The 25,904-nt window shown below is 44.9% G+C and overlaps 1 protein-coding gene and 1 pseudogene across 1 annotated transcript; both read left to right on the top strand.

Moving 5' to 3' along the window:
* Positions 1–1,185: 1,185 nt before the first annotated feature.
* On the top strand, positions 1,186–2,069 carry LOC147963507 (CASP-like protein 1U3). The gene is made up of 2 exons (XM_087528987.1): positions 1,186–1,460; positions 1,539–2,069. The coding sequence occupies exons 1-2, from the start codon at positions 1,288–1,290 to the stop codon at positions 1,852–1,854; spliced, it is 489 nt and encodes a 162-aa protein (XP_087385113.1). The 5' UTR covers positions 1,186–1,287; the 3' UTR covers positions 1,855–2,069.
* An 11,491-nt stretch (positions 2,070–13,560) lies between these two features.
* On the top strand, positions 13,561–23,884 carry LOC147963506 (uncharacterized; annotated as a pseudogene).
* The last annotated feature ends 2,020 nt before the right edge of the window (positions 23,885–25,904 follow it).

Genomic DNA, 25,904 nt, shown 5'->3' with positions numbered 1-25,904 from the left:
GTTGTATTGTTGAACTGTTTATTATATTAAAAGATAAACTATTTGTTTGAGTTGTAATAAATTGAATTATTTATTGTTGATTTATTTTTTATGTGTTTAATCTTCTTGGTTCTATTTTGAGTGTCAAATGTTGTTTGTGCTGGGCGCGAGCGTTGTATATTTACCGCGCCTGCTGGAGCTGCTCGTGCGGGCAATATTTTGCAGTGGCCGCTAGAGCCAGCGCTCTGCTGCGCAAAAAGTTGCTATTTTGGCGCTATAAACGTTATTTTAGTGTGCCGCGCGTTGCGCGCCTGTTGGAGATGCTCTAACCAGCTAGTACTCCCTCCTTCCCAAAATATAAGATGTTGGTTGATTTTTTTTGTTCTTCGTTGCACAACTTTGACTATGTTACATATTATATGTCTATAAAATTAGTACATAGACATATGAAATAAATTCTTTTTGCAAGACGAATACGACGATGCCATTTATACATGTTCAATTCATGTACTTTGATATATATTAGTGGTCAAAGTTGTGCATTAAAAACCATGCAAAGCCAATCACGCCTTCTATTTTAGGAAGAACAGAGTACTGGTTGGCAGAGGCTGCAACCACCGCTTCCGACCAATAGCTCAGTTCTTTATGCATTTTGACTAATAATTCGGGATGGAGAGAATAGAAAAGGACTTACTTAGGCATGTAGGGCATCAATACGTAGTGCTTGTCCTTATGTGCGATCAATAATTACAGGAGGTATCTTTCCATAAGAAAATTTCTTACTGTTAGCCAAACCTAGGTTTGTTCTCTAGCTAGCTAGTACTCCCCCTTCTCAAAATATAAGGCGCCCATTGATTTTTTTAGTCTTCCTTTGCACGCCTGTAATTATAATTTTCACGTATTGTATGTTCACAAAATTAGTATACATATATATATAATAAAATTGTTTTGCAAAAAAATACAGCGATACCATTATACATGTTTAATTCATATATTTTGATATATATTAGTGGTCAAATTCGTGCATCAAAAACCATGCAAAGCCAATCACTCAATATATTTTGGGAAGAAGGGAGTACTGGTTGGTAGAGGGTGCAACCACCCCGTCTTACCAACAGCTCAGTTCTCTCGTCATTTCACTAATATACGTATTAAATAGTCTAACTACCATCATCTTGTATCATTGGCAAAATGATTAACAAAACAAGTGTCTCTTAGTTAGAGTTGTTTCTCTGGTTATACTGTCATGCTCCTGCATGTTTGTACTTTGGTCTGAAGTCTCAAGTCTGAACTGAACAACTCCTTCCCATGGCTCGTGACAAGTCCGGCGGGTTGAAGGCGGCCAGCCTCATTCTCCGCATCGCGACGGTGGCGCTGTCGGTGGTGTCCACGGTCACGATGGCCTCGGCCACCCAGCCCGCGGACGCCGGGAGCCCCGCTGCCGTGAGCAAGGTCTCCTACAGCGACTACAACTCCTTCAGGTATTCCGTGGCCGCCAACGTGATATCCGCAGCTCTGCAGGCGGTGGCGGTGTACCTGACCACGGTGCACGGCGGCAGGAAGCAGGAGGCCAAGGCAGCCAAGTCGCTGGCCGAGCTCGTGGACACGGCCGCGCAGGTGCTCCTCTACTCGTCGTCAGCGCTGTCGTTCGCGGTGGTCGACTTCGGCTCCTGCGGCGGCAGGTGCCCCGGCGTCTGCGAGACGGCCGGAGCATTCTGTTGGCGGGTCCGCGCGTCCGGAGGTATCTCGATTGCGGCGGGCTTCGCCTTGTCGGTGTCGCTGTACATCAAGGATGTGCCCATTTCGGTTTCTTTGGACGGAGATGAACATAAGTCAGGACCGGGCTGTGGGCGTGGCTGCCATTGCCACCATTAGCTCATCATCTCTGTAGAGCATCCAACTTCGCAGAAACTTGTTTGATTGGAAAGTTGAAGTGATGAACTGAACAAAACGACTACTAGTTTCTTGTCATGAACATTTACTGTTTGTACATCTTTCCATTACAGATTGCAGATACGGAAGTTGATGTGTGCAAGTTTTATTACCGTGATTTGCGTGGGAGCAAACCTTTGAATGTCCATGATAATTGAAATTCTCAGCAAACAATGTTTAAGTCTTCTGGCTGTTATTCATAAATATTGGACTCAAAACATTCTAAGGTATATATGTGCGTACAATCGATTATAGGATTGTCCAGAAATGAGTCCAGATCAAAACCTCGCAATGTGGCGACAAAACACAAGAGACAGTTAACGTAAAAAAGTATGACGTTATGACATTTCAGCTTGATTTACATGGAGATGGAGTTCCGTTGCCTGATGAACTAAACTCGTCAAATTATCAAACATCTTGCGGAACTAGGAAATCTTAGTGCGATCGGGATTTTTTTAGCTTCCCTGATCAAATACGCAAGTAATTTGTGATTTGCAGCAAATTTGCAGTCACATTCAAGTAGTAATATTCCGGAGGATTTTCAACAAGTCAGGACCACACTCAGAGTCGTCAAAGGAAAATCATGGTGTGGGCATGGTTGCAGTTGCCAGCATTGACCTAGATTTGGCACAATAGTTGATTCGATGGCATTTTATATACCTCTTCCTCTCGTCTTGCATGAAACTGTCTCAAATCCACTGATCCTCATTTTGCGGAAACAGGCTTGCAAGAACCACAACAACGTCTTCAAAAGAGAGCGGCGCCGCCGTGGGCTCCAAAGTGCGAAGCTTTCGCTAGGCAGCTCACCTATGCCAGCATGAGGCCTCCAGGACAACTGCGACGAGCTCAGACACCCAGATCCGGATCTGGGCCTCGCCACAGCCAACGACAGAGCACGAGCCCCAGCCACCTACTGCTACCCCCTCGACGCCCACACGACCAAGAGAGAAAGCTGCCATCATCGCCATAGCGCTTGCCAGAAGGCCAACTGTATGGACCACCATCCGGGGCCACCACCCTAGCTTCCTAGCCTCGAGGTACCACCAACCGTCCATTTCACAACATTCCAACCCTAGCGGGAGGAGGAGAAGGCACTCCTTCTGCTCCTAGCCCGTCATCAACAAAGGGATCTGGGTCGACAATCCATGGTATGATGAGTCAACGCCTGCGCCATGACCAATCCCGGTAGACCGACGAGGAAACAACCCCAAGATTGCGGACAGCCGCCGTCGAGTACATGCTGGCCACAACCCAGGGGAACCCGCACAAATGCCACTTCTAAGGCCTTCAACACTGATCCGTACGAAGGCAGCCTGGCAGGAGGACAACAATCAAGCAACCCCCACCACCAGCTCGCCCTCCACTTCTGTGACACCACCACAGCGGTGCACGAGGCCACCGAGAGTGAACTCGCACCCTTGACGCCACATGCCAGACGTTGTCGCGAAGCCATCTTTGGTAGCCACATCGTAGGTCGGACACCGTACCACGTGAGATGTCTAGACCACGCCGTCGCAGACCACCCACTACCAGGAGCCCAAACGGGACCTCTCCACCGCCCCGCGCCACCGGCCGACCTCCCGACAACAGATCTAGTCGGATCTGGACTGAAGCTCTCTTGCCCACAGCACCCTGCACCCTACTGCGTCAGATCTAGAAGGAAGCCCACCACTGCCATGGGCGTGCCAACCATCGCGAGGTCCTTCACGCCATCACCACGAGCCAGCAACCCCGCCGCCAATCCGCCTAGCCGCGCCACCGCGCCCCTCGTTAGCGTTCCGCCGCCGCTTGAGCATGTCGACCGGCGCAGCCTTCACCTGAGCAGAGGACTAAGGGAGCCTCGACGCCGCCAGCACCAACCGAGCTTTATCTGACAGACGACGTCAACCGGTGGAAGCGAATAGGGGGATAAGGAGGGTGGGAGGTCTGGCCGGCGACGCACTAGGGTTTGCCCCAGTCGCCTGCGGGGACGATGTGCTAGGGTTTCCCCTAGTCACGTGATCTCGGTGAACAGTAAATTTAAAAAATTCTGAACTTTTTTGCCACCCAAGATAAACAAATGCGTGCTGTTTGTGCCAAAATTCGTGGTGTTCAGACATCTGAGGTACTCGTGGCAAAAAAAGAAAAAATCAGTCTTGAACAGTGTGTTTTTTTCAAACTTTCTCACATGTCTGAATTTTGTTTCTTTTGTTGAGGGCTATTCAGATGTACAAATACAACCAAATTTGGCACAGACATCACACATTTGTGTATCTTGGTTGACAAAAAACAGTTTTTTTTTAATTTATCTAATATTTCTTTTGAATTTACTGTTCACGTGGGGAGCAGCTGAGCTCGGGAGTTGAATCGCTGCTCCCCAGAGAATACGTACATCTTCTGAACCACTTAGGAGTCTACCATTGCGGGTTGGGCTTGGGCACCTTCTGCCATTGAGCGGACGTAGCAGAGAAGCGACTCGAGCTGGATCGTGAATTGCGAAGCCAAGATTCAGCGTGGAAATTTGTTTGTTTTATGGGCAAACAAATGCACCGAGGCCCAAAGCCTAGGTATTTCCTATTTAGCGCTGTGCAAACCGCAGGGAGGTCCTATCTGCCGCTCTCTGCTGCAGAATGTCGAGCGAACGGACAGGCCAGCGACGAACGGGAAATACAGCGATCGAAAAAAAGAATACACTAAGCATGGTTCGAACCAAAGAGCAGACGCTTCATAGAAATATAACCTTGTTTATAATGCAGCGCAAAGTTTTAAGAACCAAACTCAGCGCACATCCGAACGTATTTAAAAACTTGTACGCAAAATGTTATTTTGGGAAAAAATGTGAAGGCCCTATGAAACAGCGAACACTTTTCAAAATTGTGAATAAAATTTGAAAAAACTCAAATATTTTGAAGTATGCAAACAATTTTTGAAAAACGGGGAAAAAATTAAAATCCGCCAAAAATAGACAATCAGAACGTTTTTCTGGAAAACCAGAACACTTTTCCAGTTTGTCAAAAAAAATTCAAATTACAAATCAATTTTTTGATATGCGGACATTTTTGAAAAGTGGGAACATTTTTTGAAACTCCCGAACAAAACTTGAAACCATGAACAATTTATAAATTTGCGTACATTTTTTAAAACTACAGAACAAAAATTGAAACATGAACATTTTTTGGAATTGGCGAACAATTCTTTAAATGGAAACATTTATTGAAACTCAATTTTTTTTTCAAAACATGAACATATTTTGAAATTGGTGAATAAATTTTAAAATAGGAAGATTTTTTAAACTCCCAAAGAAAATTAAAAACATGATTTTTTAACTTATGTATATGTTTTTTAAAAGTGATTATTTTTTGTAATCTGCGAACATTTTTTAGAACATGAAGAACATTTTTTGAATTTGTGAACAAAAATTACTAAAAAAGAACATTTTTCGAATTTTAGAACTTTTTTTTGAAAATCTGAAGAACAAAATGGAATGAAAAAGAGAAGAAAATGGAATTGAAAAATTGAAATAAAGAAATAGAAAAACAAAGAAAGAAAAAGAAACAGGAAAAAGAAAAATGAAACTGAAAAAACCATGAAAAACCGGATCAAGAACCTTATGGAAGGTTCCCAAAACCGGTCAGGAACCTTCCAGAGGGTTGCCAAACCGGATACTGTATCGCTTGCGCTCTCTCGTAGTTGGGCCGGCCCATCTTGATTGCTAGGTTGCTCGCCACTATGCGAAGCAGCGACAACTTGACGCAACGAGCGTCCTTTAGGAAATTCCGTGCAAACCAGGGCACATCCCTGCCCGCGCTCCCGGCCCAATTCCACCTTTTTATGGTTTAATACCCCCCACGGTAGGCTGGCCCAATTTAATACGCAAAAAATATTGTGACTCGTACTAACTCACTAGAGAGAACAACTAGTTAAGGAGCGCTCCTTCGGAAGCCTCGCAACGATCAGCGGCCACTTGGCGCGCCCTCAGCTGCCCGACAGTGTCGCGCTCTGGGCGCTCCCTTCAGACTTTTTTTTTTATTTTCCACACATGTTCTTGGCTTTTTAAATGGTTTTTTCGGGTTTTTTCGACGTTTCGGTTTTTCACCCTTCCTTAGCTTTTGGGTCAAATTTTTTTTTAAAAAAATTTGCGCAAAAAAATGTGTTTTTTTCTTTCTCGAGAGTCATGGTTTTGCTTCCGTGAAAGGCACGGTTGTGCTTTCGCGAGAGTCACGGCCGTGCCTTTCGAAAACGGAAAAAAACACGTCTTCTATTTTTTTCCTTCCACGAGAGGCACGGTTGTGCTTTCACGAGAGTCACGGCCGTGTCTTTCGGAAACGGAAAAAAACGTGTTTTCTGTTTTTTTTCTTCCGCGAGAGGTGCGGTTTTGCTTCCGCGAGAGGCACGGTTGTGCTTTCGTGAATTTCACAGTCGTGCCTCTCGGAAACGAAAAAAACGCGTTTTTTTCCTTTCGCGAGAGGCACGGTTGTGCTTTCGTGAGAGTCACGGCCGTGCCTTCGAAAAGGGAAAAACGCGTTTTCTGTTTTTTTCTTCCGCGAGAGGCACGGTTGTGCTTTCGCAAGAGTCACGGCCCTGCCTCTTGGAAACGTAAAAAACGTGTTTTCTGTTTTTTTTTTCATTCCACGAGAGACACTAAAAACTGAAATCCAAAAGAAAACAGTTGAGAACTTACATAAAAAACTAAAATAGGAAAAGGAAAAAGAAGGAAGTCAAGAAAACCGCTAAAGAAGCAAAAAATAATAATAACCAAATCACAGCAAAGAAACAATTAAAACCAACTCAGAAAACTTATGGAAAAATAAAAACACAACTAAAACCCACTCCCGCAGGACCCGAATTGGGTTGGCCCCAAGCGTGCTCACCTAACAGAGTACCATCTTGCAGTAAGTGAGAAATAGCGGGAGTGGTTGTGTCTTTCCCGTAGTGAGACACAAGCACGTCTCGCCTCAAGAATGGCCTAAATGGGTCGCCTCAATGGTGCGGGGGAGTGTTGTTCCTCAATGGATGTTTCTTTTTTCTTTTTTTGGTTTTATTACTTGTACTTATATTTCTATGTGTCAATGTGTCTCTCAGATACCACACATATCATATCGTGTTTGTTCCGTTGGATGCTGCAGTGATGTTTAAGCAGAGTTCCTTAAATATTTGAGATCACAATACCAGCTTATGCTTGTGAAACTAGTTTTACAATCCTTTGCATGCTAATTTGCGTGCTCGTATGATAATCGTGGTAGCAGTATCTACTTTGTTTTTAATGATGGTAATTCTCCTCTGAAGCAATGTCTGGGTGCGCTCTCAGGCAGCAGCTTTGGGGCGGATTGCGACCGATCCTCCTGTCCAGAGTCATCTCAATTCCGTGGCAGCAGTATTCATGCCGGAGGTCATCTCAATTTCGTTCTGAGTACCATCGTGTATGCGTCCTGATGCTCTTGCATCTTCATAGTTACGGTGTGACATGGATTATAGCTCTGCTTCCGTCTGGTCTAACCATGAGTATCAAATCATCAGTGCAGGTTTCTTGCTCGGATTAAAGCTCTTTAGAGGACTACTTATGGGAAGCTTCCTCCAAACCAACCAGCAAAAAGAAAGAATGGAACCACTCAATTTTTGTTAGACTATGTTTGGTGATGTGGTGATGCAGCTGGGTGATTAACAACCAAGTTGTTCCTTAGAGGGTGCTTCTGGTTCTGTGGTTGTAATATGGTCATCTAGAATGAATGAAGCTGGAGTTTATCTAATATGCCTTGATTTGACAATGATTGGTGTGTCCGTTTGTTGGATTAGGTAGCGAGAGCATTAACGATGTTTGGTTTCTGAGTTAGTTAACTAATTAAGACTGTATGTAACCAGTCAATCTGATTGTGATCATGTTGTAAGGATGCCAAATCTATGTACCTGCTACTTGCTACAACTGCTGAGTTTGTGGTTTGGAACTTGTCAGATATGTGTTGAATCTAAGGAGAAAGGTTGTTTAAGATGTCCAAATTCCCCCAAATCCTTCAGTCTCCTCACTCCCGTGAAGAGCGTTCTGTGACTGTGAGACTACAAAGGAGGTGGCACTCTCATCATCGGCCGACCGATCGGACGTGCATCCTGAAGATGTTCAGCTGCCAATGCTCTCTTGTAACATTCCTAAAAATGGTCCTTTTGTTTCCCTCTGATTTTGTGGTTGTGGTTCATGGATGGAAATTTTGATGCAACAACTCATCTACTGAATTTTGATAGAGCAACAAGCAACAGGCAAACCATCACAACAGCTTACTTAATTAGTAGTTCAGACGAGACATCAGCAGATGCTTACGTGCATAGATAGTATACCTACATGCTTATCCGTTGATGCAAGGAGACCTGTGTGTACATTATCAATTATGTGCAGTGTTGTTTTCAGTATGCTCCTTGTAGATAATAAGGACATGTTTTGGTTTGTAAAGATGATTATTAACCAAACAAGAATAACATTGTTCTTGTCTCATCTGACTGTTTTGGTGAATGACGACGTTTCGTAAACCCTGTGGAGTTGTTCAGTTTTGTGACTTCACATTCATTGCATTAGTTCCACAAAAACCAAAATAAGAATTTTTGTTATGATATCCATTTTATCTCCACCCTGAATGGCAAATCAACCCACACCAATAAATTTTGATTTATTTACATATGTGATATGTGTAATGTAACTTCTTAATAAATGTGGCGTAGGACACTCTCGTGCTATTTCGTCTTAAAAAAATCAAGTGTTTTGCTTTTGCTCTGGTATGCGTCGACTACTTTGTTTGCATTTATAAGTATATTTGGTGTAAATGGCCACAACAACTGGTACGTGAATTATAGTTGAAGGTATAATGTCTAGAACACACGCTATGTCCATTCACTGATATATAAATAACCACTTCCGTGTGTAGCAAATCATATGTAGTTTCTAGAGGGAAACTGACCAAGTGTAGGAGAGGAGCAACAATAATGAGGATGATGAGTGTCACTGGCGATCAGATGGTGCAACCTCCGGGCAATAAGATGCATTGGGAATTTTATTCAGAGAAGGACACCGAAAAAAAGTCTAAATTCATGTTCTAGAGCTATCGTGGAGAGGCAAGCCAGTTGCATCCATTCAAGTTGGTGCAATTAGGTCTAGAGAGTGCCGAGCTCAAGATTTGCTTCACGCGGTGTACAAGCTGAACGTGGCATGTGTCGATGGTGTACTACGCAGTCTTTCATGCCGGTGCATCAAGCACATGCTGAAGGGTTTGCCACCTCAGATAGTGGAATCTCAGTAGATTGTTGATGGTCTTCGGTCTATGCTTCTGTAATGCGGAGTTATCTCAAAAGAGGAAACAGATATGATGCAGGAACTATGTATATATGGTTACACAAAGTAATTGGCAAAAATGGATTCGGTATGATGGGTGAGCACCATCATTTGATTATTTTTGCAGACAGACCGTCCGAATGTATAAATTGATTCTAGGTAGTGCCTCCATCTCTTCTGTGATGATCTCTCTCTCTCTCTCTCTCTCTCTTTGGAGTACTTTTAAGTACTACTCCCTCCGTTCCAAATTTTTGAACTAAAACCACGACGATTTGAACTAAAACCACGACGAGTAATTTGGACGGAGGGAGTAGGTAGTAACTCGTTGATTTTGTGGGGTTGGTTCAGCTTGAGTTTGATCAACAAATTTAAGCAAGAGACGCCTCTCCGTCGGTGTATTTGCAGGAAGACCCTCCAAACTGATGGAATTGGAGCAACAAGCGATCAGATGGTGCAACCTCCGCGGAATAAGATGCATTGGGAATTTTATTCAGAGAAGGACACCGAAGAAAAGTCTAAATTCATGTTCTAGAGCTATCATGGAGAGGCAAGCCAGTTGCATCCATTCAAGTTGGTGCAATTAGGTCTAGAGAGTGCCGAGCTCAAGATTTGCTTCACGCGGTGTAGAAGCTGAACGTGGCATGTGTCGATGGTGTACTACGCACTCTTTCATGCCGGTGCATCAAGCACATGCTGAAGGTTTTGCCACCTCAGATAGTGGAATCTCAGTAGATTGTTGATGGTCTTCAGTCTATGCTTCTGTAATGTGGAGTTATCTCAAAAGAGGAAACAGATATGATGCAGGAACTATGTATATATGGTTACACAAAGTAATTGGCAAAAATGGACTCGGTATGATGGGTGAGCACCGTCATTTGATTATTTTTGCAGACAGACCGTCCGAATGTATAAATTGATTCTAGGTAGTGCCTCCATCTCTTCTGTGATGATCTCTCTCTCTCTCTCACTCTCTCTCTCTTTGGAGTACTTTTAAGTACTACTCCCTCCGTTTCAAATTTTTGAACTAAAACCACGACGATTTGAACTAAAACCACGACGAGTAATTTGGACGGAGGGAGTAGGTAGTAACTCGTTGATTTTGTGGGGTTGGTTCAGCTTGAGTTTGATCAACAAATTTAAGCAAGAGACGCCTCTCCGTCGGTGTATTTGCAGGAAGACCCTCCAAACTGATGGAATTGGAGCAACAAGCGATCAGATGGTGCAACCTCCGGGGAGTAAGATGCATTGGGAATTTTATTCAGAGAAGGACACCGAAGAAAAGTCTAAATTCATGTTCTAGAGCTATCGTGGAGAGGCAAGCCAGTTGCATCCATTCAAGTTGGTGCAATTAGGTCTAGAGAGTGCCGAGCTCAAGATTTGCTTCACGCGGTGTACAAGCTGAACGTGGCATGTGTCGATGGTGTACTACGCACTCTTTCATGCCGGTGCATCAAGCACATGCTGAAGGTTTTGCCACCTCAGATAGTGGAATCTCAGTAGATTGTTGATGGTCTTCGGTCTATGCTTCTGTAATGCGGAGTTACCTCAAAAGAGGAAACAGATATGATGCAGGAACTATGTATATATGGTTACACAAAGTAATTGGCAAAAATGGACTCGGTATGATGGGTGAGCACCATCATTTGATTATTTTTGCAGACAGACCGTCCGAATGTATAAATTGATTCTAGGTAGTGCCTCCATCTCTTCTGTGATGATTTCTCTCTCTCTCTCTCTCTCTCTCTCTCTCTTTGGAGTACTTTTAAGTACTACTCCCTCCGTTCCAAATTTTTGAACTAAAACCACGACGATTTGAACTAAAACCACGACGAGTAATTTGGACGGAGGGAGTAGGTAGTAACTCGTTGATTTTGTGGGGTTGGTTCAGCTTGAGTTTGATCAACAAATTTAAGCAAGAGACGCCTCTCTGTCGGTGTATTTGCAGGAAGACCCTCCAAACTAATGGAATTGGAGCAACAAGCGATCAGATGGTGCAACCTCCGGGGAATAAGATGCATTGGGAATTTTATTCAGAGAAGGACACCGAAGAAAAGTCTAAATTCATGTTCTAGAGCTATCGTGGAGAGGCAAGCCAGTTGCATCCATTCAAGTTGGTGCAATTAGGTCTAGAGAGTGCCGAGCTCAAGATTTGCTTCACGCGGTGTACAAGCTGAACGTGGCATGTGTCGATGGTGTACTACGCACTCTTTCATGCCGGTGCATCAAGCTCATGCTGAAGGTTTTGCCACCTCAGATAGTGGAATCTCAGTAGATTGTTGATGGTCTTCGGTCTATGCTTCTGTAATGCGGAGTTATCTCAAAAGAGGAAACATATATGATGCAGGAACTATGTATATATGGTTACACAAAGTAATTGGCAAAAATGGACTCGGTATGATGGGTGAGCACCATCATTTGATTATTTTTGCAGACAGACCGTTCGAATGTATAAATTGATTCTAGGTAGTGCCTCCATCTCTTCTGTGATGATCTCTCTCTCTCTCTCTCTCTCTCTCTCTCTCTCTTTGGAGTACTTTTAAGTACTACTCCCTCCGTTCCAAATTTTTGAACTAAAACCACGACGATTTGAACTAAAACCACGACGAGTAATTTGGACGGAGGGAGTAGGTAGTAACTCGTTGATTTTGTGGGGTTGGTTCAACTTGAGTTTGATCAACAAATTTAAGCAAGAGACGCCTCTCTGTCGGTGTATTTGCAGGAAGACCCTCCAAACTAATGGAATTGGAGCAACAAGCGATCAGATATTGCAACCTCCGGGGAATAAGATGTATTGGGAATTTTATTCAGAGAAGGACACCGAAGAAAAGTCTAAATTCATGTTCTAGATCTATCGTGGAGAGGCAAGCCAGTTGCATCCATTAAAGTTGGTGCAATTAGGTCTAGAGAGTGCCGAGCTCAAGATTTGCTTCACGCGGTGTACAAGCTGAACGTGGCATGTGTCGATGGTGTACTACGCAGTCTTTCATGCCGGTGCATCAAGCACATGCTGAAGGGTTTGCCACCTCAGATAGTGGAATCTCAGTAGATTGTTGATGGTCTTCGGTCTATGCTTCTGTAATGCGGAGTTATCTCAAAAGAGGAAACAGATATGATGCAGGAACTATGTATATATGGTTACACAAAGTAATTGGCAAAAATGGATTCGGTATGATGGGTGAGCACCATCATTTGATTATTTTTGCAGACAGACCGTCCGAATGTATAAATTGATTCTAGGTAGTGCCTCCATCTCTTCTGTGATGATCTCTCTCTCTCTCTCTCTTTGGAGTACTTTTAAGTACTACTCCCTCCGTTCCAAATTTTTGAACTAAAACCACGACGATTTGAACTAAAACCACGACGAGTAATTTGGACGGAGGGAGTAGGTAGTAACTCGTTGATTTTGTGGGGTTGGTTCAGCTTGAGTTTGATCAACAAATTTAAGCAAGGGACGCCTCTCTGTCGGTGTATTTGCAGGAAGACCCTCCAAACTAATGGAATTGGAGCAACAAGCGATCAGATGGTGCAACCTCCGGGGAATAAGATGCATTGGGAATTTTATTCAGAGAAGGACACCGAAGAAAAGTCTAAATTCATGTTCTAGAGCTATCGTGGAGAGGCAAGCCAGTTGCATCCATTCAAGTTGGTGCAATTAGGTCTAGAGAGTGCCGAGCTCAAGATTTGCTTCACGCGGTGTACAAGCTGAACGTGGCATGTGTCGATGGTGTACTACGCACTCTTTCATGCCGGTGCATCAAGCTCATGCTGAAGGTTTTGCCACCTCAGATAGTGGAATCTCAGTAGATTGTTGATGGTCTTCGGTCTATGCTTCTGTAATGCGGAGTTATCTCAAAAGAGGAAACATATATGATGCAGGAACTATGTATATATGGTTACACAAAGTAATTGGCAAAAATGGACTCGGTATGATGGGTGAGCACCATCATTTGATTATTTTTGCAGACAGACCGTTCGAATGTATAAATTGATTCTAGGTAGTGCCTCCATCTCTTCTGTGATGATCTCTCTCTCTCTCTCTCTCTCTCTCTCTCTGTCTCTCTCTTTGGAGTACTTTTAAGTACTACTCCCTCCGTTCCAAATTTTTGAACTAAAACCACGACGATTTGAACTAAAACCACGACGAGTAATTTGGACGGAGGGAGTAGGTAGTAACTCGTTGATTTTGTGGGGTTGGTTCAGCTTGAGTTTGATCAACAAATTTAAGCAAGAGACGCCTCTCCGTCGGTGTATTTGCAGGAAGACCCTCCAAACTGATGGAATTGGAGCAACAAGCGCCCCTCCCAATCCCCCACACTCCTCGCTCCCACCATACTAGCTAGGGTTCGAGCTACGGCGCGATGGCCGGCGGCGCGGCGGATGAGCCGCAGATCCGCGTGGAGCAGGCCGCCCTCGAGCACGGCAGGGAGGAGGGAGAAGGAGGGGCGACTCGAGGAGGGAGAAGAGAGTATGATGGAGGAGGAAGGCGGAGCGAGGAGGGGCGACCGGCGGCGAGTGGAGGGAGGACGGAGGAGGAAGGCGGAGCGAGGAGGGGTCGGGCAGCGGCGAGTGGAGAGAGGACGGAGGAGGAGGTCGGTACCGAGTCCAACGAGGAGGAGGAGTTGACGGTGACGCAGAGGGAGGAGGGGCGACGGGGGAGGACCGACGCGGGGGGGGGGGGGGAGGGGTTGAGGGGGAGATCGAGTGAGTGTGAGTGTGAGTGGATCGGATAGAGGTGAGTGGGGGTGGGAGATGGAATGACTTAGCAGTAGCGCGCTATAGAGAAAGGCGCTACTGCTAAACGACCCAGCACTAGCGCCTTTCACAAAGAATGCGCTACTGCTATGTGTCAGCATGTAAAAATAGACATCAAAAATACATTGATCATCGATGATGTTTTTGTGTGCAATCTGATTTGTCAATATGAGTCCTCACCGGTTTATTGCGGCCACAAATTCTACACATAGAGTTCAATGAAGACCAAGTGCTTGTGAAAATTTGAGAAGTAACATATTTAAGGTGGTAGAAACTCTCTTCATGGAGCGAGGTTGGACTAATTTTTTAGTAAACTTAGAAGTAGCGGTTATTGTGGAAATGCACTACTGCTATGATCCGTAGCAGTAGCGCTCTTCGTATTAACGCATTGCTGCTAGAATTAGCCTCGCAGCGGCCTCGTGGCAATTATAGCAGTAGCGCGTCTTAGAGCAGGCGCGCTACTGCTACATTTATTTCAGCAGCGTGTTTTGTGTGCACGTGCTACTGCTACATAGCAGGAGCACCTTATTTTAAAGCGCGCTGCTGGTAAGATTCTTTGTATAAGCTTTTCCCTAGTAGTGTATGGTTAGCAAAAACTCGGCGACACCGGCGACTCGGGAGGCTGCGGAAGTTGATTAGAGTAAGGAGAGCAGATGGAGAGTTCCCGAGGGGGCCCAGGGAGGTAGCCAAGGATCTATGGCGGGTGGAACTTGTTCGAGGACAGATGATCTCGATGACAAATTCAAGTACCTAAACATGTGGTCGGAAGAGGAGGAAGATGTCGTACTGGAGGAGGATCTTGAAGAGCTTGAAAAGGATGTGGAATTTATGGCCTTGGCCAGGGTTCACACCATGCGCACATTCAGCCATGGTGCTTTCTTCGGGGCAATGCGCTCCGCATAGAATCTAGCACATGACGTGGTGTTTAGGGATATTGAAAATAATCTGTTTTCTGTTCAGATGAGCTGCTTGGTTGATTGGGAGCGAGTCAGGAAGAACGGTCCATGGATCTTTCGGAATTGCCCGGTTCCGCAAGAGGCACGGTTGTGCTTTCGCAAGAGTCATGGCCCTGCCTTTTGGAAACGGAAAAAACGTGTTTTCTGTTTTTTTCTTTCCACGAGAGACACTAAAAATTGAAATCCAAAATAAAACAGTTGAGAACTTACATAAAAAACTAAAATAGGAAAAGGAAAAAGAAGGAAGTCAAGAAAACCTCTAAAGAAGCAAAAAATAATAATAACCAAATCACAGCAAAGAAACAATTAAAACCAACTCAGAAAACTTATGGAAAAATAAAAAATCAACTAAAACCCACTCCCGCAGGACCCGAATTGGGTTGGCCCCAAGCGTGCTCACCTAACAGACTACCATCTTGCAATAAGTGAGAAATAGCGGGAGTGGTTGTGTCTTTCCCGTAGTGAGACACAAGCATGTCTCGCCTCAAGAATGGCCTAAATGGGTCGCCTCAATGGTGCGGGGGAGTGTTGTTCTTCAATGCATGTTTCTTTTTTTCTTTTTTGGTTTTATTACTTGTACTTATATTTCTATGTGTCAATGTGTCTCTCAGATACCACAGATATCATATCATGTTTGTTCCGTTGGATGCTGTAGTGATGCTTAAGCAGAGTTCCTTAAATATTTGAGATCACAATATCAGCTTATGCTTGTGAAACTAGTTTTACAATCCTTTGCATGCTAATTTGCGTGCTCGTATGATAATCGTGGTAGCAGTATCTACTTTGTTTTTAATGATGGTAATTCTCCTCTGAAGCAATGTCTGGGTGCGCTCTCAGGTAGCAGCTTTGGGGCGGATTGCGACCGATCCTCCTGTCCAGAGTCATCTCAATTCCGTGGCAGCAGTATTCATGCCGGAGGTCATCTCAATTTCGTTCTGAGTACCATCGTGTGTGCGTCCTGATGCTCTTGCATCTTCATAGTTACGGTGTGACATGGATTATAGCTCTGCTTCCGTCTGGTCTAACCATGAGAATCAAATCATCAGTGCAGGTTTCTTGCTCGGATTAAACCTCTTTAGAGGACTACTTATGGGAAGCTTCCTCCAAGCCAACCAGCAAAAAGAAAGAATGGAACCACTCAATTTTTGTTAGACTATGTTTGGTGATGTGGTGATGCAGCTGGGTGATTAACAACCAAGTTGTTCCTTAGAGGGTGCTTCTGGCTCTATGGTTGTAATATGGTCATCTAGAATGAATGAAGCTGGAGTTTATCTAATATGCCTTGATGTGTCAATGATTGGTGTGTCCGTTTGTTGGATTAGGTAGCGAGAGCATTAACGATGTTTGGTTTCTGAGTTAGTTAACTAATTAAGACTATATGTAACCAGTCAATCTGATTGTGATCATGTTGTAAGGATGCCAAATCTATGTACCTGCTACTTGCTACAACTGTTGAGTTTGTGGTTTGGAACTTGTCAGATATGTGTTGAATCTAAGGAGAAAGGTTGTTCAAGATGTCCAAATTCCCCCAAATCCTTCAGTCTCCTCACTCTCATGAAGAGTGTTCTGTGACTGTGAGACTACAAAGGAGGTGGCACTCTCATCATCGGCCGGCCGATCGGACGTGCATCCTGAAGATGTTCAGCTGCCAACGCTCTCTTGTAACATTGCTAAAAATGGTCCTTTTTGTTTCCCTCTGATTTTGTGGTTGTGGTTCATGGATGGAAATTCTGATGCAACAACTCATCTACTGAATTTTGATAGAGCAACAAGAAACAGGCAAACCATCACAATAGCTTACTTAATTAGTAGTTCAGACGAGACATCAGCAGATGCTTACGTGCATAGATAGTATACCTACATGCTTATCCGTTGATGCAAGGAGACCTGTGTGTACATTATCAATTATGTGCAGTGTTGTTTTCAGTATGCTCCTTGTAGATAATAAGAACATGTTTTGGTTTGTAAAGATGATTATTAACGAAACAAGAATAACATTGTTCTTGTCTCATCTGACTGTTTTGGTGAATGACGACGTTTCGTAAACCCTGTGGAGTTATTCGGTTTTGTGACTTCATATTCATTGCATTAGTTGGACAAAAACCGAAATAAGAATTTTTGTTATGGTATCCATTTTATCTCCACCCTGAATGGCAAATCAACCCACACTAATAAATTTTGATTTATTTACATATGTGATATGTGTAATGTAACTTCTTAATAAATGTGGCGTAGGACACTCCCGTGCTATTTCGTCTTAAAAAAATCAAGTGTTTTGCTTTTGCTCTGGTATGCGTCGACTACTTTGTTTGCATTTATAAGTATATTTGGTGTAAATGGCCACAACAGCTGGTACGTGAATTATAGTTGAAGGTATAATGTCTAGGACACACGCTATGTCCATTCACTGATATATAAATAACCACTTCCGTGTGTAGCAAATCATATGTAGTTTCTAGAGGGAAACTGACCAAGTGTAGGAGAGGAGCAACAATAATGAGGATGATGAGTGTCACTGGCGGTCAGATGGTGCAACCTCCGGGGAATAAGATGAATTGGGAATTTTATTCAGAGAAGGACACCGAAGAAAAGTCTAAATTTATGTTCTAGAGCTATCGTGGAGAGGCAAGCCAGTTGCATCCATTCAAGTTGGTGCAATTAGGCCTAGAGAGTGCCGAGCTCAAGATTTGCTTCACGCAGTGTACAAGCTGAACGTGGCATGTGTCGATGGTGTACTACGCACTCTTTCATGCCGGTGCATCAAGCACATGCTGAAGGTTTTGCCACCTCAGATAGTGGAATCTCAGTAGATTGTTGATGGTCTTCGGTCTAGGCTTCTGTAATGCGGAGTTATCTCAAAAGAGGAAACATATATGATGTAGGAACTATGTATATATGGTTACACAAAGTAATTGGCAAAAATGGACTCGGTATGATGGGTGAGCACCGTCATTTGATTATTTTTGCAGACAGACCGTCCGAATGTATAAATTGATTCTAGGTAGTGCCTCCATCTCTTCTGTGATGATCTCTCTCTCTCTCTCTCTCTCTCTCTCTCTTTGGAGTACTTTTAAGTACTACTCCCTCCGTTCCAAATTTTTGAACTAAAACCACGACGATTTGAACTAAAACCACGACGAGTAATTTGGACGGAGGGAGTAGGTAGTAACTCGTTGATTTTGTGGGGTTGGTTCAGCTTGAGTTTGATCAACAAATTTAAGCAAGAGACGCCTCTCCGTCGGTGTATTTGCAGGAAGACCCTCCAAACTGACGGAATTGGAGCAACAAGCGCTCCCCCCAATCCCCCACACTCCTCGCTCCCACCATACTAGCTAGGGTTCGAGCTACGGCGCGATGGTCGGCGGCGCGGCAGATGAGCCACAGATCCGCGTGGAGCAGGCCGCCCTCGAGCACGGCAGGGAGGAGGGAGAAGGAGGGGCGACTCGAGGAGGGAGAAGAGAGTAGGATGGAGGAGGAAGGCGGAGCGAGGAGGGGCGACCGGCGGCGAGTGGAGGGAGGACGGAGGAGGAAGGCGGAGCGAGGAGGGGTCGGGCAGCGGCGAGTGGAGCGAGGACGGACGAGGAGGCCGGTACCGAGTCCAACGAGGAGGAGGAGGTGACGGTGACGCAGAGGGAGGAGGGGCGACGGGGGAGGACCGGCGCGGGGGGGGGGGGATGCTTTGAGGGGGAGATCGAGTGAGTGTGAGCGTGAGTGGATCGGATAGAGGTGAGTGGGGGTGGGAGATGGAATGACTTAGCAGTAGCGCGCTATAGAGAAAGGCGCTACTGCTAAACGACCTAGCACTAGCGCCTTTCACAAAGAATGCGCTACTGCTATGTGTCAGCATGTAAAAATAGACATCAAAAATACATTGATCATCTATGATGTTTTTGTGTGCAATCTAATTTGTCAATATGAGTCCTCACCAGTTTATTGCGGCCACAAATTCTACACATAGTGTTCAATGAAGACCAAATGCATGTGAAAATTTGAGAAGTAACATATTTAAGGTGGTAGAAACTCTCTTCATGGAGCGAGGTTGGACTAATTTTTTTAGTAAACTTAGCAGTTGCGGTTATTGTGGAAATGCACTACTGCTATGATCCGTAGCAGTAGCGCTCTTTGTATTAATGCATTGCTGCTAGAATTAGCCTCGCAGCGGCCTCGTGGCAATTATAGCAGTAGCGCGTCTTAGAGCAGGCGCGCTACTGCTACATTTATTTCAGCAGCGTGTTTTGTGTGCGCGCGCTACTGCTACGTAGCAGCAGCACCTTATTTTAAATCGCACTGCTGGTAAGATTCTTTGTATAGGCTTTTCCCTAGTAGTGTATGGTTAGCAAAAACTCGGCGACACCGGCGACTCGGGAGGCTGCAGAAGTTGATTAGATTAAGGAGAGCAGAGGGAGAGTTCCCGAGGGGGCCCAGGGAGGTAGCCAAGGATCTTTGGCGGGTGGAACTTGTTCGAGGACAGATGATCTCGATGACAAATTCAAGTACCTAAACATGTGGTCGGAAGAGGAGGAAGATGTCGTCCTGGAGGAGGATCTTGAAGAGCTTGAAAAGGATGTGGAATTATGGCCTTGGCCAGGGTTCACACCATGCGCACATTCAGCCATGGTGTTTTCTTCGGGGCAATGCGCTCCGCATAGAATCTAGCACATGACGTGGTGTTTTAGGATATTGAAAATAATCTGTTTTCTGTTTAGATGAGCTGCTTGGTTGATTGGGAGCGAGTCAGGAAGAACGGTCCATGGATCTTGCGGAATTGCCCGGTTCCGCGAGAGGCACGGTTGTGCTTTCGCAAGAGTCACGGCCCTGCCTCTTGGAAACGGAAAAAACGTGTTTTCTGTTTTTTCTTTCCACGAGAGACACTAAAAACTGAAATCCAAAATAAAACAGTTGAGAACTTACATAAAAAACTAAAATAGGAAAAGGAAAAAGAAGGAAGTCAAGAAAACCGCTAAAGAAGCTAAAAATAATAATAACCAAATCACAGCAAAGAAACAATTAAAACCAACTCAGAAAACTTATGGAAAAATAAAAGACAACTAAAACCCACTCCCGCAGGACCCGAATTGGGTTGGCCCCAAGCGTGCTCACCTAACAGAGTACCATCTTGCAGTAAGTGAGAAATAGCGGGAGTGGTTGTGTCTTTCCTGTAGTGAGACACAAGCACGTCTCGCCTCAAGAATGGCCTAAATGGGTCGCCTCAATGGTGCGGGGGAGTGTTGTTCTTCAATGGATGTTTCTTTTTTTATTTTTTGGTTTTATTACTTGTACTTATATTTCTATGTGTCAATGTGTCTCTCAGATACCACAGATATCATATCGTGTTTGTTCCGTTGGATGCTGTAGTGATGCTTAAGCAGAGTTCCTTAAATATTTGAGATCACAATATCAACTTATGCTTGTGAAACTAGTTTTACAATCCTTTGCATGCTAATTTGCGTGCTCGTATGATAATCGTGGTAGCAGTATCTACTTTGGTTTTAATGATGGTAATTCTCCTCTGAAGCAATGTCTGGGTGCGCTCTCAGGCAGCAGCTTTGGGGCGGATTGCGACCGATCCTCCTGTCCAGAGTCATCTCAATTCCGTGGCAGCAGTATTCATGCCGGAGGTCATCTCAATTTCGTTCTGAGTACCATCGTGTATGCGTCCTTATGCTCTTGCATCTTCATAGTTACGGTGTGACATGGATTATAGCTCTGCTTCCGTCTGGTCTAACCATGAGAATCAAATCATCAGTGCAGGTTTCTTGCTCGGATTAAACCTCTTTAGAGGACTACTTATGGGAAGCTTCCTCCAAGCCAACCAGCAAAAAGAAAGAATGGAACCACTCAATTTTTGTTAGACTATGTTTGGTGATGTGGTGATGCAGCTGGGTGATTAACAACCAAGTTGTTCCTTAGAGGGTGCTTCTGGTTCTGTGGTTGTAATATGGTCATCTAGAATGAATGAAGCTGGAGTTTATCTAATATGCCTTGATTTGACAATGATTGGTGTGTCCGTTTGTTGGATTAGGTAGCGAGAGCATTAACGATGTTTGGTTTCTGAGTTAGTTAACTAATTAAGACTGTATGTAACCAGTCAATCTGATTGTGATCATGTTGTAAGGATGCCAAATCTATGTACCTGCTACTTGCTACAACTGCTGAGTTTGTGGTTTGGAACTTGTCAGATATGTGTTGAATCTAAGGAGAAAGGTTGTTCAAGATGTCCAAATTCCCCCAAATCCTTCAGTCTCCTCACTCCCGTGAAGAGTGTTCTGTGACTGTGAGACTACAAAGGAGGTGGCACTCTCATCACCGGCCGGCCGATCGGACGTGCATCCTGAAGATGTTCAGCTGCCAACGCTCTCTTGTTTCTTCTGAATTAGTTTGTGTTGAAGAGAAGAAGCAAACATGTTGCTAAAAATGGTCCTTTTTGTTTCCCTCTGATTTTGTGGTTGTGGTTCACGGATGGAAATTTTGATGCAACAACTCTTCTACTGAATTTTGATAGAGCAACAACCAACATGCAAACCATCACAACAGCTTCCTCAATTAGTAGTTCAGACGAGACATCAACAGATGCTTACGTGCATAGATAGTATACCTACATGCTTATACGTTGATGCAAGGAGACCTATGTGTACATTATCGATTATCTGCAGTGTTGTTTTCAGTATGCTCCTTGTAGATAATAAGAACATGTTTTGGTTTGTAAATATGATTATTAACCAAACAAGAATAACATTGTTCTGGTCTCATCTGACTGTTTTGGTGAATGACGACGTCTCGTAAACCCTGTGGAGTTGTTCGGTTTTGTGACTTCACATTCATTGCATTAGTTCCACAAAAACCGAAATAAGAATTTTTGTTATGGTATCCATTTTATCTCCACCTTGAATGGCAAATCAACCCACACCAATAAATTTTGATTTATGTACATATGTGTAACTTCTTAACAAATGCAGTGTAGGACACTCTCGTGTTATTTCATCTTAAAAAAATCAAGTGTTTTGTTTTTGCTCTGGTACGTATGCGTCGACTACTTTGTTTGCTTTTATAAGTATATTTGGTGTAAATGGCCAAAACAACTGGCACGTGAATTATAGTTGAAGGTATAATGTCTAGGCGACACCCTATGTCCATTCACTGATATATAAATAACCACTTCCGTGTGTAGCAAATCATATGTAGTTTCTAGAGGGAAACTGACCAAGTGTAGGAGAGGAGCAACAATAATGAGGATGATGAGTGTCACTGGCGGTCAGATGGTGCAACCTCCGGGGAATAGGATGCATTGGGAATTTTATTCGAAGAAGGACACTAAAGAAAAGTCTAAATTCATGTTCTAGAGCTATCGTGGAGAGGCAAGCCAGTTGCATCCATTCAAGTTGGTCCAATTAGGTCTAGAGAGTGCCGAGCTCAAGATTTGCTTCACGCGGTGTACAAGCTGAACGTGGCATGTGTCGATGGTGTACTACACACTTTCATGTCGGTGCATCATGCACATTCTGAAGGCTTTGCAACCTCATGTAGCGGATTCTCAATAGCATCGTGATTTGATTATTTTTGCAGACAGACCGTCCGAATGTATAAATTGATTTTAGGTAGTGCCTCCATCTCTTCCGTGTATTTGCAGGAAGACCCTCCAAACTGACGGAATTGAAGCAACAAGCCCTCCCCCAAATCCCTACACTCCTCGCTCCCACCATCCTAGCTAGGGTTCGAGCTGTGGCGCGATGGCCGGCGGCGCGAAGGAGGAGCCGCAGATCCGCGTGGAGCAGGCCGCCCTCGGGCACAGGTGCCGTGTGCTGCCACGGCGGCATGATCCTCGGGAAGCTGCCTCGCCGCCGATCCACGACGAGCTCCAGCTGGACATCTTCCTCCGCATTATGAATCCAGCCGACCTCGTCCACACCTCCGTCGCCTGCGTCCCGTTCCGCCGCCTCATCGCCGACCGCTCCTTCCTCCGGCAGTACCGCAAGCGCCACGCCCCGTCCCTCCTCGGCCTCCTCGATACATGCAGAATCTTCCACCCGGCCGAGCCGCCTCACCCCTCCTCGTCGGCAGCCAGGGCCGTCGTTCTCACCGCTGACTTCTCCTTCTCCTTCCTTCCCGCCCCCGCCCACCACTGGGTCGTCCAGGACAGTCGCGATGTCCGCGTCCTCCTCCAGGGAACTTTCAGCCAGCACCACAACGATTGGCCCCGCAAAGTCCTGGATTTCTTCCGGGAGATCGCGGTGTGCGACCCCTTGCACCGGCGGTACCTCGTGCTCCCCCTGTCTCGGACGACCTAGCAGCCGCTATTGTCCAATAGCAAGACCCAGTCTGCAAATATGAGGCCTTCCTCATTCCACCGGACAATGACGAAGCAGCGACGTCATTCAGAGTGATGTGGATGGGGCAGAGCAAAACTAAGCTGTTCGCCTTTGTCTTCTCTTCCACCACCGGACAATGGCGAGCCATTCCGTCCGTGAGTTGAATCGATTTGCTTCCTGGCTTTCCATATTCAACAAACAACACACGCTTCTACTTCCGCACATACACTTCTTGCTGCTTCTAATGGGTGACTAAGTCGGTTCATTGGATGGAAGTAATGAAAATGCTGGTGTTCGACACCCGGAGGATGGAGTTCTCCATTGCCGACCCCCCAGAAGAAGCCAGACGTACTCATGGTATAGCCATGGTGGCAGCAGGGGAAGGCAGGCTTGGGATGTTTCTGCTTGAATCTGGTCCACTTTACTTCAGTTTACATTATACCATTAAGCAAAACAGTGCTGGGAGTGCCGACCAGTGGCAGAGGGAGAAGACTATCTCATTCACACCAGGTTCTTGTTATGCGCTATCACCAGATTCTTTTTATGAGCTCGCTGGTTCAGTGGAGGACACACTACCAGAAAAACTGGGGTTGCCGACGGCCAAATCTATGCCGACGGCCCCCGTCGGCATCTATGGACCTATGCCGACCGCCAAGGATAGGCCGTAGGCTTAGAATAGCCGTCGGCATACATCCATCTATGCCTACGGGGCCGCCGGCATAGATGAGGCCGTCGGGACCGCCCGAGATACGCCTACGGGGCCCGTCGGCATAGGACAGGCCATCGGCATAGCCCGGCCCCCCCTGCTCGGTCAGCGCTGACCATTTGACGGCGTTGACCCTACGCCGACGGGGCCCAGCCGTCGGCATATCCCTGGTCCACGAGCAGCGACTGGTCGCCACGTGGCACACCTATGCCGACGGTCTAGCCGTCGCCATAGTTTTTGACTAAGCCGACGGCTAGGCCGTCGGCATAGGGGTGCCACGTGGCGACCAGTCGTTGGACAGACTTGACGGCGGCCGCTGTTAGGCGTGATTGTTGCCGACGGCAAGGGCCGTCGGCATAGATGTACGGCCCCCGTCGGGAAAGCATCTATGCCGACGGCTTTTCTATGCTGACGGCCTCCCTGGCTATGCCGACGTATATGTTGCCGATGGCCCTATGCCGACGGGGGCCGTCGACATAGGTCTGTCCCGACGGGACTCAGGGCTATGCCGACGGCCCTGGCCGTCGGCACAGGTACTTGCTCCTGCTCCAGCGAGGAACCTCTAGGAAAAATTCAAGCTATTTCACACTTGACAGCAGAACATTTTAGCTTCAGAGAGTGTGTAGTGAACAGTCTGGCCACACATATAGTAACTTCCCGCCATCGTTGTTGTCATCACCCACGGTATCAAGTGGTAAACTTTCTTTTGCCTCCTCCTAGTTATCTCCCTCCTTTCACATCAGATAGCTTTATGATGCTATGTAGTTGATTATTGTAATTGATAATTCTTTTTTACACGGAATGATAGTTGTTACTTGGCATGTGCTTGTGGCAAAGCTAATCAAGCTGAGTAACATAACGATGATTTATTTGATTATCTGCCCTGCTTGCCATTTTTAGGTAATCAGACAAGTAAAATAAAGGATCTTGCCTACTATGAGTGGCATTTTGGAGGCATTGTAGAATTGTAAAGCGACTAGATTGCAACAATTATTTTGGTGAAAAGGTTTTCATGGTCAAGCTAATTGAGAAATGATATAAGTTGGAAATCCTGTTGACCTGCATTGGAAACATTCATTCAATCAGCAGGACTTGTCTTGTCTGTTTTCGTTTTGATAGATATAAGGGGGCAGAAAAGTCTTATTTTGGTGAACGATACAACCAATATAAATTTCTCTTATGTTTAGTTTGATAGATGTATAAGGATGCATAGCTGGTATAATTCCGATAGAAATCTGAGACATTTCTACTACAAATGCATGCATCTCTTGTATATGATATGAGAAAACCTAGGCGATTTTGACTAAGTTCTCAAGGGACTTTCCTCTACAAAAAATACTCAGTGGAGTTGCCATTCAAATAGCGAAAATAGGTTGCGCACAGTAACTGCTTGATTTGAGGAGATAATCTTCTGAAAATAAATTAGAGGCAGGGAAACCATGTTTTTTAGACAGTCTAAACTTCTCACCCACCTCTATCTCACTCCTTGAAGGCACATACCAAATACAGACAATTAGTTTTTATAAGAGGACACACATCATTTTCTTTTTGTTGCTACTTAGAACCCTTAGTTTCCCAAGTTAGAAATTTGTGATAGTAGTTGCAATTTATGAATTCCGCTACACGAAGCTATTTTTTATTTCATGACTCTTAAGTTCTTTTAGGATCCATCTCTTTATGTTCATTTGTATTACAGATCACAATGGTAAACACTTCAAAGCTTGGATTTGCTGTTACGTATCTCAAATTTTTTGTTGTGGTTAAGGTTATGCTACTCCTCAACAGTTATACCAGTGTGACTATGAATAGACAGAGTTCTGAATCCTGATTTTCCACATATTATTTATCTAGTGAGCTCCTTAATGTCTAATGATTTTGGTATATTGGGAAGGTACTCAGGAAGTTGCTGAGAAGGAGATGCTGGAGCAAAGCATGGAGGTGCTTCGAGGTGATGAGCCCATAGATGCGGATGCTGCAGGTCG

This window comes from Triticum urartu, chromosome 6A (genome assembly GCF_056163025.1).
Source record: "Triticum urartu cultivar PI428250 chromosome 6A, HENAU_Tu73, whole genome shotgun sequence".
Lineage (NCBI taxonomy): Eukaryota > Viridiplantae > Streptophyta > Magnoliopsida > Poales > Poaceae > Triticum > Triticum urartu.
This window is presented reverse-complemented; position numbering and strand designations above follow the sequence as displayed.

Bases quoted from the DNA above. Each gene is read 5' to 3' on its own strand.
- LOC147963507 (XM_087528987.1), top strand. From the start codon at position 1,288: ATGGCTCGTGACAAGTCCGGCGGGTTGAAGGCGGCCAGCCTCATTCTC. The intron at 1,461-1,538 runs GTATTCCGTGGC...GCACGGCGGCAG, and splicing joins AGCGACTACAACTCCTTCAG to GAAGCAGGAGGCCAAGGCAG.